The sequence below is a fragment of the Mastigoproctus giganteus genome, chromosome 3 (genome assembly GCF_048544385.1).
Source record: "Mastigoproctus giganteus isolate SK-2022 chromosome 3, ASM4854438v1, whole genome shotgun sequence".
Lineage (NCBI taxonomy): Eukaryota > Metazoa > Arthropoda > Arachnida > Uropygi > Thelyphonidae > Mastigoproctus > Mastigoproctus giganteus.
This window is the reverse complement of record NC_143577.1, coordinates 245,662,590-245,680,382: the sequence shown is the minus strand read 5'-3', so window position 1 is coordinate 245,680,382 and position 17,793 is coordinate 245,662,590. Positions and strand designations below refer to the sequence as shown.

The following is a 17,793-nucleotide window of genomic DNA, read 5'->3' as shown; positions in this document are numbered from 1 at the left end:
CATAAAGGAACCAGGCTACAACAAGGTTTGCACCAGTGGGTCCTGAAAATGCTGACACATGAGCACACAGAAGCCTGGAAAGTCATCTGTACAAAACATCTCCAGTGCTATGAGAGTGAAGGAGAGGTTTTTCTTTCACATGTGATTACGGATGACGAAACCTGGGTCCGCCATTATGACCCGGAAACCAAGAGATAGTTGATGAAGTGGCACCATCAAAATTCTCCTCACAAGAAGTTCAAAAGACAGCCTTCTGTTGGTAAAGTCATGGTGACAGTGTTTTGGGACAAAGATGGGGTCTTGCTTGTGGACTTCTTGGAGTATGGCACCACAATCAACTCAAATTGATATGTGGAAACGTTAAAAAAGTTGAAAGACCACATCTGTAGAGTTCGACTGGACAAAAACCTTAATGAGGTTCTTCTCCATGACACACAACCCCCACACCAGTCTGTGCATGATGGAGGCCATTGCAAAACTGGAGTGCACCCCTCTTGTAGCCTGGATTTTGCACCTTTTGACTATCACCTCTTTGACCTGCTGAAGGATGCACTCCGTGAAACCATTTTGTGGTTGATGAACAGCTCAAGCACTTTTTGTGAAGCCCTCCAGAGCAAGAGTAAGGACTTTTGCAGGATTGGAATACAGCATCTGACTCAGACATGGTGGAAGTGCATAGAGTGTGATGGTGTTTGTGTAAAAATAATAGTGTGTTTATTAGTGATTGAGGATTAATTGATGTAAAAGGCATAGTTGTAGGAATTAAATTTTCTGAGGAAAACATAGGAGGTATTACTTCTGTACAATCTCACATGAAGTTCATTTAGCAGAGTAGACAGGCCACTCAGATAGCTCGTGGGAGTTCTGTCAATGACGTGGTAATTTTGTTGTGAGGGACAAGGAAGTGTTTATCTGACTGTATAAGGCAGTGGTAAGGCTGCATCTTGAGTACCGAATACAAGTCTGGAAGCAAGCCTCATTTTAATCTTCTGTCACTTGTACTTATATATTTATAAGTACAAGTAACAGGAGATTATTATTGTGATTTGCTAAACTCTATTAAAAAATATCAAACAAAAACAAACAAGAGAAATCAGTTACAATAATGAAGAAAATTTTTATTGTATTTTTTAGAATTTTCAAATCACTCATTTCCCAGATTGAAACACAAGCACTCACATGGCATCTTGCAGGTGCAGTGTGAACATCTGTATTTTTTGTCAGCTGTTTGCACTTAGCCAGGGGAATCAAAGCATGATTAAATACCTATCACTGGTGTCTCACAGACACCATATTAGAATAGGAATTGCCTAGATGAAAGATAGATGCCTTTGCTTGCTTAATGTTTGTTAAACATCAAAAAAAAAAAAAAGCAAAAATATCTTATAGTTTATAGTATATCAAAATGAAAGTAGAAAATATTGTATAATTACAGAGATTTTATGCAAAAAATTCTGTATAAGTAATAACATGTTGGTGGGCAAACATACATGGGAGTTTTTGGTTTCATTTACACATTTAAAAAAAAAAAAAAAATTAAAGTGGCATGTGTTAGATACCATACTAACAGTAGAAGGTCAAGAAGGATTTGATCTCTTGGAACAGGTATGGAGAGGAGCAGCAAGATTAGTCAGAGACACAGAAGGGTACTCTTACCAAGAAAGATTTTAGTTTTGAAGTCTTTCTTAGTAAGCATATGGAAATTGCTTTTGTGCAGCATTTGGAAACCGTGCACCTGCAAGAAGACTTTAAACAGATTGAATAAACTAAATTCTGATGGCATCTTTTACATGGATTTTTTTTCATCTATACTGCAGAATTATTTTCCAATCAGTTTTTCTGATCTTAAATACCCTAACCTGTTGATAAATGAACTTAATCTTCTCTAAATTTTGAGCAGAAAGTTGATCAGCAGATAAGCTCTCTCTCTGCAAATACTAAATGCATGAGCATCATTATGTTGAATCCATCTGTTACTTTCTGTACTATCAATCTTTTGATAGTATAGAAAACAGTAATTTCGTTTGATTCTGCTATTATAGATCTACTGATCGGATTTCTGTGTTGTCTTTCTTGCTTAAACTGCAGCCATAATGCATTGTCTGCTGTCTTTCATTTTGGGTTATATAAAGTGGAGAAAGGACTTAACACCCTAACCTGTGTGAAACCAACAGAAAAATTCTTCTAGTTTTTATTTTCTTTTTTTCTCTAGTCTTTTATAGTTGTTTTGCCCATAACACAGTTTTTATTTTTATTCTTCTCAGAGCATCCAACTTGAGTTTCATAGAAACAAAACTTTCTTTTCTTACTTATATTTCATTAATTTACATAATATCTAATTAGCATAGTCCAGTGACATAATATCTAATTAGCATAGCCCTGACATAGCCCAGTGGTCAGGAGCGAGAGTGCACGTGTTCCTTGAGAGGACCGGGGTTCAAGCCCATGACTACTAAATACGATAAATATTTGTATTGACGATTTATTGTAAACTCTACTGACTTGGTTGTCATGCCAGAGTATAAACAGAAAATTTATTTATTTATTTATTTTGGCCTGACGTAGCCCAGTGGTCAGGAGCGAGAGTGCATAGCATGCATTCCTTGAGTGGACCGGGGTTCAAGCCCGTGACTACTAAATACAATAAATATTTGTATTGATGATTTATTGTAAACTCTACTGACTTGGCTGTCGTGCCGGAGTATAAACAAAAAATAAATAATAAATAAATTTTAAAAAAATAATAATAATAAATTTTGTTACTGTAATTACAATAACAATTTTACTGCTGCAAGCACAGTTAGTGACAAATAATTTATGCTTCTCTTTCTTGGTGATTCCCTTCTCTCTCTCAGATTAACGTGGGAATTTTTTTTGGCTGGTGTATTATTATTATTATTAATAATAATAATAAATAGTTGACCTCGTGAAGTAATACAACTGACCAGCTGAATGTTGTGTTCTACATTAGCCTCTGAGTTGCAGGTGTACTGGACCAGTATCCACGTCACACTGCAGTATGTTGTGGGCATCAGACAGTATGTTTTGAAGAGCAAAGGGAGTGCATTGGTTAAGCCCAAGTCCACAAAGAAAACTTCTACTGTATAATACTAATATGCTTTTACTTCTTTTTTGCTTCTTTTTCATATGCAAGCCATATTTGCATTTAAGATTCAAAATTGAAGCTCTTTCCAAATTACCACATGAAAACTCAGTTTTGGTTTGAAAGTAAGAATGTAGTTTGTTAAAGAGATGGCAGTTTTGTCCTCCTTCAATGCCTCTGACAGTGGAGTTGGCTCACCCTGAGATATAAAATTCAAAGCACCACAGGACTGTGGGGACTTTGAACTTTTTCTCGAACCCAAATAATTAATGTACACACTAGGTACAGACACTGTTCAGATACACTTCTAATAGAAGCTGGCCTTTTTTTTGTGTGTGAATGGTCCTTTTTGAAGTGAAACTACGCACACGCTCCAGGCAGTTTTCAGATGGGAGTAACTTGCATTAGTGAATTGGCAAAAAATGCAACGAAAATTCAACCGTTGCCATAAGTAAACACATTACAGGCACTCTGAACACCTAGCTATCGTTCTAGGTTAAATGCCCCACTTCTCGTGCGATCACTGAAATGAAGCAACATTAGGCCCTGTTAGTAATTGGGAGGGTGACCACCTGGGAATACATGATGTAAAAGTAAAGTGCAGCCATTATCAACCCACTGCAGGATGGAAGCCTCCTCAACAATTCATGCTGAGGGAAATGGACCATAATCTGCCACGCTGGTCCAGTGCGGGTTGGCAGATCGACCGTATTCAGCAGTCAGGGGCTTGAACCCCGGTCTACTCAAAGAGCGTGTGCTACTGCACTCCCGCTCCTGCCCACTCCCCTACGGAGGCCGTTACATGATGTAATAATAATAATAATAGGCGCCTCCGTAGCCAGGTGGGAAGGAGCAGCAGTGCGTAGCACACGCTTCTTGATTAGACCGGGATTCGAACCCGTCACCACCAAATAGGGAGGATGCGGAAAGGTCATTCAGGGAATGACCACCGCATATCCCGGAGCAATATGGCCTTAGTTGCTAATGCTCCTAAAAACCAAAAACAACAACAACAACAACATGATGTAATTGACTTTTTGCCTTCCTTTCTTTTTTTTTTTTTTTTTGATTTGTTAACCTGTGGAAAATATTCTTCCGATTTTCACGTGTCATTTAATTTTGTTGACAGTGTGTTTTTGTTACTGTGTTTTATATCTTTACTTTTACAGCATGTGGATAATATTCCTCCTATTTTTGCGCATTAGAATCACCGTTAATAGAATTAAAATTCAATTCGTAAACGTGATCACAAGCATCACACTTACTACATATTATTTAGTGAATGGTATTTTGTTTTGGAGTGCCCATCATAAAGTTATTTGATCGTACAGTGAACCAATCATAAAGCAGGGTCCACTGTAGTGAGCGTTGTAAGGTATATAGCGCACATAAACGTGCAATACGTCCGTGGATTGACAAAAATCACCCAGAAAATGCGACGCAAAATGATTCATCCCCACCATTCTGCCACTCCATACCAGGCATGACCCAATCAGTACCCCTACTGGTTGCGTCATACTGTTTATTTCGTCATTCTCCACCGTATTTAATAAAAAATTTCAACGGAAAAAAATTTATAATTCAACGTGTCGGAGACAAATAGTAAGTATTGTAAGGTGTATAGAGCACATATACATGCAATGCGACCACCGAAACCACCTCCATTGAGTACAAAGGAGAGATCTAAGTTATTTTGACAATGGAAGAAATTACAGCATGTGATGGAGTTGAACAAAGAAGCCGGAGAAGGTCCATCCACATCTTCACGGAAATTTTAGAAGCGAATTTGGAAGGAATCATGGAAGTTGATACTGCAAATGAAAACGATGAAGAGTCCTCGAAGCCCAGTTGTAAACGAAAAGCAAAGAAGCCAAACGTAATACACAGCAGGAGCAGCAACAGGATTTTAAGAAACACCGAAGCATCCACGCACAGTTTAAATATACATTCCTGGATAATGATTTCGGTTCAGTCTGTTCCGTGTGTGATCGGCTTTGGTTCAAGAATGATGTGAAGATTTAGCAGCTCGAGATCACACTCTTCTTCAAACAGCATTTCCAAATGAGGATGTAAGTCAAATGTCAGCCTGTAACAGCTGTCATGGTTCTCTCAAGAACAAAGTGATTCCTGCTCTATCAAAGTCAAATGGCTTTAGATATCATCTGATGCCACAGCACTTGCCGAAACTAGATTTGGTAACAGAATGTCTTATATCTCTGAAGCTCCCATTAATGCAGATTCGTCTCCTGCAGTATTCATATGATCAATACTTGGTCAAGTGATAAATGTTCGCCTAAAGAAGCTTTACTTAACTTCTGCTATGCATGCTCGGCACACACACAAGATTTTTTTTTTTTTTTTAAAGATGTTTATAGAATATTCTTAAGTGTTTAAACACTGTTAGCATAAGTTAGACCCAATAAACTTAATTTTAATATTTTTTTATCAAATTGTATGTATTAAAATATATTTGTAATTAAGAGATTTTTATTTATTTTTTTTTCTGTTAGTGATTATTTCAAAAATATAGTTGGTGCTCACTTGATATTCTAGAAACCAACTTGGTATGCACTTTCAAAAGGTTGGAAGCTCCTCACTTAAATTGTATGTTAAAGTAGTATTGCAGATTAACTGGAATGTATACTGAAATGAAATACAGAATTGTTCACGAAAGCAATACTAAAGCTTTATGATTTGTTCCTACAATCTTAATTTAGTTTGCTGATAGGAATTTACTGACAAAGTAATAACTAAATGAGTACGATCCCTGATATTGATTAATATAATTGATATTATCTGCATAATATGAAAATAATCCTGCAATAATAACAGATAACTTTTCAATTTTTGGGAACATTATCTGTTATTATTTTTACCAATTTTGTAGAAAACCTGAATAAGATGTAGAATAAATGTGCAGAAATTTGCCTTTAGCTAGCAGGTGGCTGATTGCTGGAACAAACTTCCATCTGTCATTGTGGAAGTTGACAGCTTAAATAAATTCAAGGGTGAACTTAGACAAACTTTTGGAGTGAATGGATGGGTGAAACAGGAAGGTTTTTTTTTTTTTTTTTTTTTTTGGCTGATGCTATATAAGCTTGCATCATATGCCTTTACTAATGCTAAGCAAGAAAATAAAAAGGCTTACTGTGAAAATATTACTATAAATAAAGTTTGAAGAAGAAATATTTCATAAAGCATCTGAAATAATCCTTGTATGGTTCAGTGATCAAGGTCACATCTGATACCTGATTTCAGCTACTTTCAAGCTGCAGGACAGTGACCATTAACATAGCCCATTATCTACAATAGGATAACACTAGTCTCTCTCTCTCTCTCTCTCTCTCTCTCTCTCTCACACACACACACACACACACACACACACACACACACACACACACACACACACACACACACACACACAAAATAATACTTAATATAACAAGTCTTAGTAAATTATAGATTCAAAATTTATGCTATCAGTTCTCAAGTCAGATCAAGAACCTTGTATGGTTCTTGATCACTGAACCATACAAGGCTTATTTCATATGCTTTATGAAATATTTCTTCTTCATACTTTATTTTTAGTAAAATTTTCACAGTAAGCCTTTTTGTTTTCTTGCTTATTCACGTTAATTCTGTAATTTTTAAATATGAACTTAAGTAAATGATGCATTTATGCAAATGACTAACTGACATTGTAACTCAAGATATTAGATTATAAGCACCATGATAACTTGAATGAGTAGTGTAATGGATAAAATGATTTCTTGCATATTATTTCATATATACAGGATTCAATCCAGTCATTAGTTTTTCCTCTAACTCTTCCATAGTTCTTTTGACAGAAAGACTGAATGGAGTGATATAAATGAGAGATATAAATAAAACACTGTTCTGGGAAAGGAATTTACTGATTAAATAAACAAAGCTTACACAGCATCAGTCAAGAAACCACTTCATTTCCCCATTCCTTCCTTCCTTCCTTCCAATTATTTGTCCAAATCTTCCTTAAATTTATTCAGATTACCCACCTCCACAACATTAAGATTATAAGTTTATTCCAGCAATTGATTACTTTTTGGCCGAATATGAATTTACACACATCTGTTTTGCAGTGTTCCTTTACCAATCTAAATTTACGCCCCCTTGATTACATCTGAGAAAGAGTAAAAGGTGCCATAAGCATTTAGTTTACATTGCACTTTAGGGTAAAAGCCTCAAGTTGGCATAATGAGTTAACATGTTTACAACTTAGTGCAAATGCATCAGATCTGTTCGCAGCTAAGTAAATGATGCATTATGTAAGTAATGATATTGCACTACCTCGAATAAGTAACTCTTCACCATAGAAGAAGACTATTGTTACATATTCTCAGTGGATGCCACCACCCAGATGGCACCATTTTGCAGCTGATTGGCTCCTCTTTGGTGGGTTAGTGGGCAGGCATAAATATAAAATTTTGGAAAGCAATAGACGATTAGATATTATGATTCTCACCTTCTGGCAGCATGTTCTTGATCATTGGAATAAGTTGCCTCTCAGTGTAGTGAGGGAAAGTTAAAGGTGGAATTGGATTGTTACTTTTTAGAAACAGGAAAATCATGATTGACTCTTTTTTTTTTTTTTTTTTGCTCATGCAGAATAAGTTTGCTTTCATGAATTATTTTGCCTGATTAACACTAACTTCTTAATAATAGATTTTAGTACATGAAGAGAAATCTAAATGCAAGATGGAGGATGCATACCATTTGAACCTATTCAGCAGCTGATTGAACTCATTGAACTCTGTTATTTGAAATATTTAGATATATTGTATCCGATTTGAAATATCCAGATTATTACTCAGCGAATCACTTGAATTAGTAAACACCTTTTTTCAGTTTGAATCCATTTCTGCACAAAATCTGCCTTAGATTTTGTGAGATTGAACTTATTCCAAACATTTATAAATAAGCTATGCAATACCTAGGAGGGAAACTAAGTTAAAACAAGTTTTTTTCTACTGCAATAAATATCAACCGTATTACCAACCTAAATAATGCATCTAATAGAGAAGAATATGTAGTGCCTTCTAGGAAAGTATACTCATCATAATAAGTGCTAGTTTATGATTTTTTGTATCTGGGATTGAAAAACCTTTTGACTCTCACTTTCAGTAAGTCTTCCCTTCTGTTAGATTAATCAGTGAAGCGCACACAAACAGACAAGGTAAATGGTTGATTCAGAATAAGTACTACATTCAGTAGATACATTTCTGGCCTGCACATCAGAATAAACGTGATCTGGATATGCCCCTCTTCTTGTAGAAGGGGTTGGTATTATCTTCAGTTCCAAAACAATTAATTTTCTAACGAAGTTCAAACACTCTTTTGATTTTGTATGTAAATTAAAATTGCCAGCTTCTATTATTTCAATTCTGAGAGAACAAATTGACAAATACATTCAAGCAATTATCATTTATCTTGGAGTTCTTGTTTTTGATTTTCCTCAGTGACATTGATGAAGGTATAAGGAAAATTGTTCAAGTTCATTGATGATTAAAAAGTAGGTAGGGTAGTTAACAATAATAACGACGTAATCAGTTACAAGTATGATCTGAAAGATGACAACTGAAGTTGTCATCTGAAAGTTAATTCTGCTAAATGTAAGGTTTTATATTTGGGGAAAATAAATCTTATGACAGAAGCAGATATGAAGTTTCCTTGCAGTGTAAGCAGACAGCGAACTTTGGGACCGTTGCTAGCACAGGGAAGAAATGTTATTACTCCTGTTTATAAAGCAATGGTGAGACTTCATTTGGAATATTGCATTCCAAGTGTCTGGAGATTTCCCCTAAAAAGGGACTTCTAACTTCTATAGAGCATCCAAAGGAAGGCAGATAGATTGTTTGGGAATGCTAATAGTTGTTCTTATGAGGAATGTCTTAGATGATGTAGACTGCACAAACTGAAACCTTGACATATCATGGGTGACTTGACAGATTCATTTAAGACTCCTAAAGAAATAAGCAGAATGAATGGGGGGTGATATTTTTATAATAGCAGGCAAAACAAGAACAAGTAGACAAATACAAAATTTCAGGAAACAGAAGATTAAATCTGATGAAGTTCCCCTTCCTTCGGTATGTTGTTGATCATTGGAATAAATCACCTCCAAAGGTAGTGAGGTAGAGAGTCTAAGGTTTTAGGTGGAATTGGATTGTTACTTTTTAGGAATGAACAAATTGTGATTGACATAGGGATTTTATTATTATTATTTTATTTTATTTATTTTTTTTTTTTTTTGGCTGATGTAGAATACATTTGCTTGTGTACATTGTTTGACCTGACTAATGCTGAATTTCTATTTTTAATTTGCCATGTTGCGATAAATTTGTCACAACTGTGTGGGTAATGAATTATCAAGATTATGTTGTAATTGAAATATTGTATTTATTAAACTTTAAAGAGTTGTTTTCATTTTTTGACTACTGAATTTTTTTATTTTCTCTTTTCTGAATTCTAATATTCAATGAGAAATTATTTCAATTTCAGATGTTTTAAATCTGAATGGTATTTATACCTTCATGGATATAAATAGTTGTGCTGATGGCCACTGTGCAGCTGAGCTTGGAGCAAGTCAATTTTAATGACCCATCACAACATTCTATGATAATAGACTCCCTTAACAGTGTAGTGGATCCAAACTTAGATTTTAGGAATATGATGGCAAGAAATGAAGATGGAGGAGGTGATGCTAAGATGGGAGGTATGAAATATAATACTGTATTTCCAAATTTGTAACCATTGTTTACACATTTTTTATTAACCTATTGGTAGTTGTGTGGAATTGTAACAAGGTATTTTCAACTTTGAGGGACATTTTCATCCGATTTAATAAGGATTATCTTGGAAAGCACTGCAAATTTCTTATGATTTGAACAGAATGTATTTTGAGAGAAAGTAGAAGCAAAATTTCAAAAAAAAAAAAAAAAAAAAAATGAACAGGGGGATAAATCAACCCCCTATGCAACCCACAACAGGTTAACCCTGCAACAGATATGTCATTATTGGGTATGGTTGGTATTTTTGGTATTTATGTAAATATCAAAAATACCAATTTTGGGACTTTTAAGAATTTTGTATACACTTCGGGACTTCTAAGAACTTTGTGTGCGTATCGGGCTTCTAGGAACTTTGTATGCAGATCACTTTATCATTTTAAATTAAAATCAGTTAGAAATGAACCCTTCCTTAAGAAACATGTCTACTAACAAACGAAAGCATCTCTCGATTCGCGAAAAAGTCGAAATTATTCATGATTTAGAATGTGGTGCAAAAATTTGTGAAGTGTGTAAAAAGTTTTCTTTGTCCTGTTCAAGTGTATTGACATTGAGGAAGAATAAAGATGTTTACATATTGGCACTGGAAAAGAACATAACCGGAAAAAGAAAAAAAAAAATTTAGAAAGTGTGAGGTTACAAACGTTGATGAACCATGGCTTCAGTGGTTCACCACACAAAGAAGTGCTGGATTTTTAATACAGTCCGATCTTGAAGGCTCAAGCGGAAAAATTTGCTAAACAATTTGGAGCGACAATTTTATATGTAACAACAGGTGGCTGGATCAATTTAAAAACCATCATAACACCATTAATGCAAAAATTAGTGGAGAATCTTGATTTGCAGATCCACTAATGGCAAATGAATGGATTGACTATTTTTGGGCAGAAATCAGAAAAGATATCAATGATGATATATTGTTATATTTTTTGAATATTGTAATTGTTCAAGATAAATTAAAGTAATGCATTTTAATATTTTAATACAAAGTTTGTTTAGTCTGTCTGTTCCAGATGCAGTGCCAGCATAAATTTTTTAGTTTCATCCCTGTCAGGGATGGAGGATAATTACATAGTCAGTGAGATGATGAATTTGTATACTGCCATATTCTCCCCCCCCCCCAGGGAAAAATGTACTGGTCAAATTGAAGAAAACATTAGAAAAGCAGATGTGAGACTATACAAAATTGGCCATGTTAAAGCCTTATCTTTTTATGATTTTAAGTTATTGCTCCAGAAACAATCACATAAGCATTTTTGATTGTATTAAAATTGAATTGTCATATTAACAAAACAAACTAAATAAATAAATTTACTTTTATACTTTATATAGCCACTGTGGCTAGAGAAATTTCCAGTGTCATTTTTAACTTTTGTTGCAGTCACTATATACCAGTGAATAGGCCGTGCATTTTTTTGGGTAGGAAATGGGTTAATCTTACCGTATACAGTAGACTGTCGAAATAACAGCACCCCAAATAACAGAACATTCGAGCTAATGGCACATTGAGAAAAAAGAAAATGGTGAGTCACATAATTACTGTATTTGTTTACGTTCTCCATTTTGAGAATTCTGTACTGATATCATGGATTATACTGCTGTTTTACATTTATTTTAAATTAAAAACTCCCTCAGACTGGTTTAAGTTAAACTTTATTAAAATAAATAGATATATTATTTTTGTATATATCTATTTATTTTAATAAAGTTTAACTTAAACCATCTGTCAGTTGTTACTAGAAATTATATAGTGATATGCAGCCCAATGTTCAAGTCCTGTTTTCTAATGTTAATAAACCTCACTCATACAGAGAAGAAAAGAAGAACAATGTTAAAGCTTAGTGACAAACTTGGTATAATCCAAACTATTACATTAGGGTTCCCTGGAAAATTAATTCATATACCCCCATGTATTGTGTCTGTAAATTTCATGTGTTCTCTGGTTGATTTGCCTGTTTTGCTGGATGGAAAATCCCAGTTTCTGAGGGGGAGGGGAACCTTGCTATCTGTGCCTGAGACAAACTCAGCCACTTAAAGTTCCTCGCATTATCAGCAGGATTCAAACCCGGGCCTTTTGCACCTGGTGAAAAGGATGGTCATGATACCACTGTGCTACCTGTGCAGATTAGAGAGAGAGAGAGATCTGTTGCAACACAGAGATAGTGATGTACATAGTAGTGCAGTTGCAACTGTCTATCATGGCATAATGTCCAGGGATTAACAATATAATGTAAAGACACAAAGTTTCCTGAATAAAAGGATGAAAGAGTAAAATAATAATGAATAAGTTAAAAGTATTAGAAAAATAGAGAAACAAATTGGGTATACTAAACATTATGTGACTGTACAGAGCATTAGTCACAAAATACATAACATAATAATATACTGTACATCGAATAGCATAATTATATACATTGAATTGAGTAAAAGAATACACTGATCGATCAAGACTCGGATTATAATAGTGGTGGCCTTGGCCACCCACTATGGAGTATTTTTTCTAAACTTGATATAATATGATATAATAAAGAAATAAAAGAAAACTAAAACTAATATAGAAAAGTATAATAAAGAAGACTAAACTTGATATAATAAAGAAAATAGAATGGGGCTTAAGCAGGAGTTTATTAATGGCAAAATATAACGATGGATCGTTAACATGTTTATGTTTTTTATGTGCAGTTAATAAAATTGCATTCTTAATCTCTCTATTTCTTATTTAGCTTCATTATTTCTGCATTAAATATATTAAAAATAAAACTTTCCACATAATGGAAAAATTGAAATAATGGCACCTTGAATCCCCAAAGTTGCTGTTATTCTGAAAGTCTACTGTATGTACCCATGCCCATGTTTGTTATTCTGTTAAGTGTTAATCATTAAAAAATAATTAGTATATTAATACATGAAAATTAATAATATGTTGTAGCTAACTGTACCATATTTCTGAATGTAAGTAATATTAAGATCTTATTTGGTACTTTATTTCTTATGAATAAGATATGTTTTAAAACTGATCTCTCTATAAATGTATTTATTTTTGTAGTATGTATGTTGTTGCTGTTGTTTTATATATTTATTATTCTAAAAGATACACCGATGAGGCAAAACATTACGACCAGCGAGTCATTATGCAAATCGGAGCAACTGCAGGTGAACTATGGTGCGGGTCAGGACACGGTATAAAAAACCCCTGATATTGAGCTCTGTTAATCAGTGTTACTCTTGTTCTTCAGATGGGAAAGGCAGCGGTCTTAAACGAGTGTGACAAGGCCAAATTGTAATGGCCAGATGACTGGGTCAGAGCATATCCGAAATGGCACGGCTGGTGGGGTGCTCACAGTCAGCCGTGGTTAGTACCTACCGAAAGTGGTCTGAGGAGGGAAAACACCCAAACTGCCGGCGAGGTGTTGGATGAACCATGGCTCATTGATGCTTGAGGTAAGCGAAGGCACTCCCGGATGGTACATGGTAACAGAAGGACGACTGTGGCGCAACTCGCCGGTAATTGGAATGCTGGTGACGGGAGTTTGTTTGTTATTTGGAGCATTAGCAACTAAGGCCATATTGCTCCGAGATATGCAGTGGTCACTCGCTGACCTTTCCGCATCCTCCGTATTTGGTGGTGACGGGCTCGAACCCCGGTCTAATCAAGAAGCGTGCTACACACTGCTGCTCCTTCCCACCTGGCTACGGAGGGGTGACGGGAGTAATGTGTCACAACACACAGTACATCGAACCCTGCTGAAAATGGGGCTGTGTAGCTGCAGGCCACTTCAAGTGCCCATGCTAACCACGGTTCACCTGCAACAGTGCCTACGCCAACCGGGTGGGTAAAGTGCCTGCCTGGTAACCCAAAGGTCACGGGTTCGATTCCTGCCTCGGGCTTGGATCAAAGTATTGCAAAAACCTTGGGAGGTGCATTATGGCCACAGAAGCCTATGCGCCAACAACTACCAAAAAAAAAACAGTGCCTACAATGGTCATGTGAGCATCAAAACTGGACCGTGAGGGATTGGAAGAAGGTCGTCTGGTCCGAGGAATCATTTCCTGTTGCACCATGTGGACAGCCGTGTGCATCATTTACCTGGGGAAGTGATGGCGCCTGGATGCACTGTGGGACGAAAACAAGCCGGTGGCGGCGGTTTCGTGCTTTGGGCAATGTTCTGCTGAGATACCCTGGGTACAGTCATCCATGTGCTGGGCATTCTGACGTCTACCATCTACCTAAACATCATTGCTGACCAGGGACACCCTTTCATGGCAACAGTCTTCCCCTCTGGCTGTCTTTCAGCAGGATAATGTGCTATGCCACACCGCTCGGATTATTCGAGACTGGTTCGTGGAACTCGGGGAAGACTTCCAGGTATTGCCCTGGCCTCCAAAATTCCCCAGACATCAATCCCATCGAGCATCTGTGGTTTGTGTTGGAACAGCAACTCAAATCTGTGGCATCTCAACTAAGGACCTTACAGGAGTTAAAGGATCTGCTGGTTACGTGTTGGTACCAGATACCACAAGACACATTTAGAAATCTTGTAGCATCCATGCATCGCTGGGTACAAGCTGTTTTGGTTGCACGTGGAGGATCAACATCATATTAGGTAGGTGGTAATAATGTTTTTGTTCGTCATTGTATTTTTTGGCTAAATGCCTAAGAATATGAAGGAGTTTGCTTATGCATGGGTAATGCACACATCATTTCTGCTACCAAGGTAGTTTTAATGCATTGTTTTAATTATGTCATATTGTGAATACCTTCACAAAGAGTTGTCATGGTATTTCACTACCTCAAATAAATAACACTTCACCTATGGAGAAGATTATTGTTACTTATTCTCGGCTGATACCGCCACCCAGATGGCACCATTTTAGCCCCTCTTCAGAGGGTGGGTACCCTGTTCTTGCAATAACGACGACCCTGTTATGAAGTATAACTCTACAATATGAGAAATGCCTGATGGTGTGCATGGTTTAATGTAAAAGATATTTCTGGCTAAATGCCTAAGAGTATGAAGGAGAGATATAATTAAAACGATGCATTAAAACTACCTTGGTAATAGAAATGATGTGTGTGTGTGCATTACCCTTGCATAAGTAAACTCCTTTATGTTTATTATTGATTTTAAAGTCAATATTAAAGTTGTATATCTAACATAACTTCCTAACATACTTTTACACATTTCAAAAGCGTACTTAAACAAATAAGTTCAAAAATAATGATGTTTGAGTTATTGTTCATTAGAAAGAAATTTAAATACAACAAAATGATTAATGTCCATCCCTTTTCCCAAAGTTCAACAATGTAATTTTACTGTGCTTTGCAAAACTGTTGATTACCTTTAAATAACACAAAATTTGACTAAAGGATTCCCCCCCCCCCCATGTAATGAGTGATGAAATTGTATTATAGTATGTAACCTTTGCCCTTTTAACTATAAGTATATATTCTCCTCAAAAAAAATCAAAATTTACATATTAGCTGTACAAAATATGAATTATAATTACATGTTACTTTTCTATTTGCAGCTTTAAAAAAAGAAAATTTAAAATTATAACCAAATTACCTTGAATCTTATAAATAAGAACATTGTTAAAACTATTTTTAAATTTATTTCTTTATGAAAATGTGAACCATAAATGTTATTTTTCAGAATTTAAAAATAATCTTTGCATGTAAACTGCATCATATGCCTCTGCTAATGATGGGATGTGGCCTGTCAATGAGGAGTTTTTAGACTGAGTTCGTAGCAGTTGTTAACTAATGATCAGTACCAAGCAGTACTCCTTCAGGATGATTTGATTTGAACAGGCTTCAAGAATAGTCAGAAAAGTGGCGGCTGTGTTTTAATGCAGCAAAATGCAAAGTAATGAGCATTACTATACCCAGTGTTCTTTTTTATACTCCAGCTCTACCACTAGCTTACTAGCTCTACTTGCTAGGTTAGAAAAGTTCACAGATAATCATTTCAGCAGTGAATACAATCATTAACTAAATTTTACATGTGGGCTTGAACCACAGTCCATTCAAATGTGTACTTTTGCAATATCACATTTAATCAAATAGTTTTAATTTTTGGTACATTTCATGTGATGACTGTTCTATCAGAAATGATATGTGTGCTATCATTAGATGTTAATAAACTGTTTTCTTATTTTTTCTTTTTATTTATTTTTTGAAACATTAGAACTTGTTCAGTCTTGGCCGCATCTCTCATCTACAGTACTTCAGAATCCTTGTACGCAGCCTTTAGCCAATATATCATGTGGAGAAATACCCATTCATTCATCTGCTGAAGAGCTACACGAAGGAACTAAAGAAGGGGTTTTATCTGAGGCAGATTTTCTCTACAGTTATGATTCTATAGGATATCCAAATATTTCTCTCCCTGTAAGTAATGATTATATTGTTCTTTGTTTTATGTCACATTAGCATAAAACAAATTAGAATGATACACTATTCAGTGTATCATTCTAATACTGATACATTGAACAGTGGCAGCAAACATTCTCTCCTACTTCAACCCTTGGTTTTGAGCACTTTCTGAGGCCAAGTAAGAAATAATTTCACACATTTTATCAGATAAATACAAAAAAAACAATAACTAATAGAGCAAGTTTATCTGCGAAAAGATCTAGACCTCCCAAGGACTTCCTAATTCATTTCACAAATATACGTGGTCTCAATTCTAATCTCAACGATGTCCATTTCCACTTGCAGTCTGCCAAACCCCATGTACTTTTTCTGACAGAATCTCAGTTATCGGTTGATTCATCTACTGCTCATCTTAGATGCCCAAATTATTCGCTGTATGATTCCTTTCGCCTCAAAGGTGGTATTTGTGCATATGTCCGTTCTGATATTCCCTGTCAGAGACTTGGCAATTTGGAATCTCCTCTCTTTGATCTTCTCTGGCTTAAAATCTCTCTACCTCATTGTGTCAAATTCATCTGTTGTCTCTACCGTTCTCCCAACTCCACTAATCACTTGGAGCTCCTTGACTTCCTCTCTTTTCAACTTGACTTTCTCCAGTCCAACTTTCCTAACAGTGAGGTAATTTTCCTTGGTGATTTTAACGTTCACAACTCCAGCTGGCTTCCGTTTTCTAGTCACACCGATCCAGCAGGTCGAGATGCTGAGGCTTTTGCAATTACTAATGACCTAACACAGATTGTTCATTTACCTACAAGAATACCGGACAATCCTAATCATACAGCCAATACGCTTGATCTTTTTCTCACAAACAACCCTTCCAAGTACACGGTCGAAGTGAGTGGTCCTTTAGGTACCTCAGATCACAACTTGGTGATTGTCTCTTCTCCAATGGAACCTTCATCTCATGGCTATTCCCAACCTCGCGTTGTTTGGCATTACAAGAATGCAAAATGGGATGACCTGCGAGACTTCTTTTCTTCTTTTCCTTGGTCGGATTACTGTTTCAAAACTTCTGATGTCAATGTTTGCTCAGATCGTGTCAGTGAAATTATTCTTGCAGGAATGGAATCCTTTATCCCACACTCCACTTTAAAATCTCGTCCCTTATCTAAACCTTGGTTTTCCAATAAATGTGCTAAGGCTGTCCAAGAGAAGAATGTTGCATATCGTAATTGGCTTGTTTCTAATTCTTCAGTTTCATTTTCTGCCTACACCAAAGTGCGCTACAATTGTAAAGCAGTTATTAATCAGTCCAAACTAGAGTTTGAACAGGCTAAGAGTAGAAAACTTGCTTCTTGCCCTAATATAGCCGAGCATTCTGGTCTCTTGACAAAGCTATTGGCCGTAACTTTTGCCCATCTCTGCTCCCAACTCTGTCCAAACCAGATGGTTCTGTTGTCACTTCAGCCAAGGATAAAGCTGACCTGCTA

The 17,793-nt window shown here is 35.9% G+C and overlaps 1 protein-coding gene across 1 annotated transcript in view; it reads left to right on the top strand.

The window, feature by feature from the left end:
- LOC150089001 (uncharacterized) overlaps nt 1-17,793 on the top strand; it is a 108,089-nt gene that overhangs the window by 14,094 nt on the left and 76,202 nt on the right. Inside the window, exons 2-3 of the mRNA XM_090370375.1 lie at nt 9,641-9,854; nt 16,116-16,318. Of these exons, the coding sequence (XP_090226501.1) occupies nt 9,695-9,854; nt 16,116-16,318 (363 nt within the window). The 5' untranslated portion in view covers nt 9,641-9,694. The remainder of the gene's footprint in view (nt 1-9,640; nt 9,855-16,115; nt 16,319-17,793) is intronic.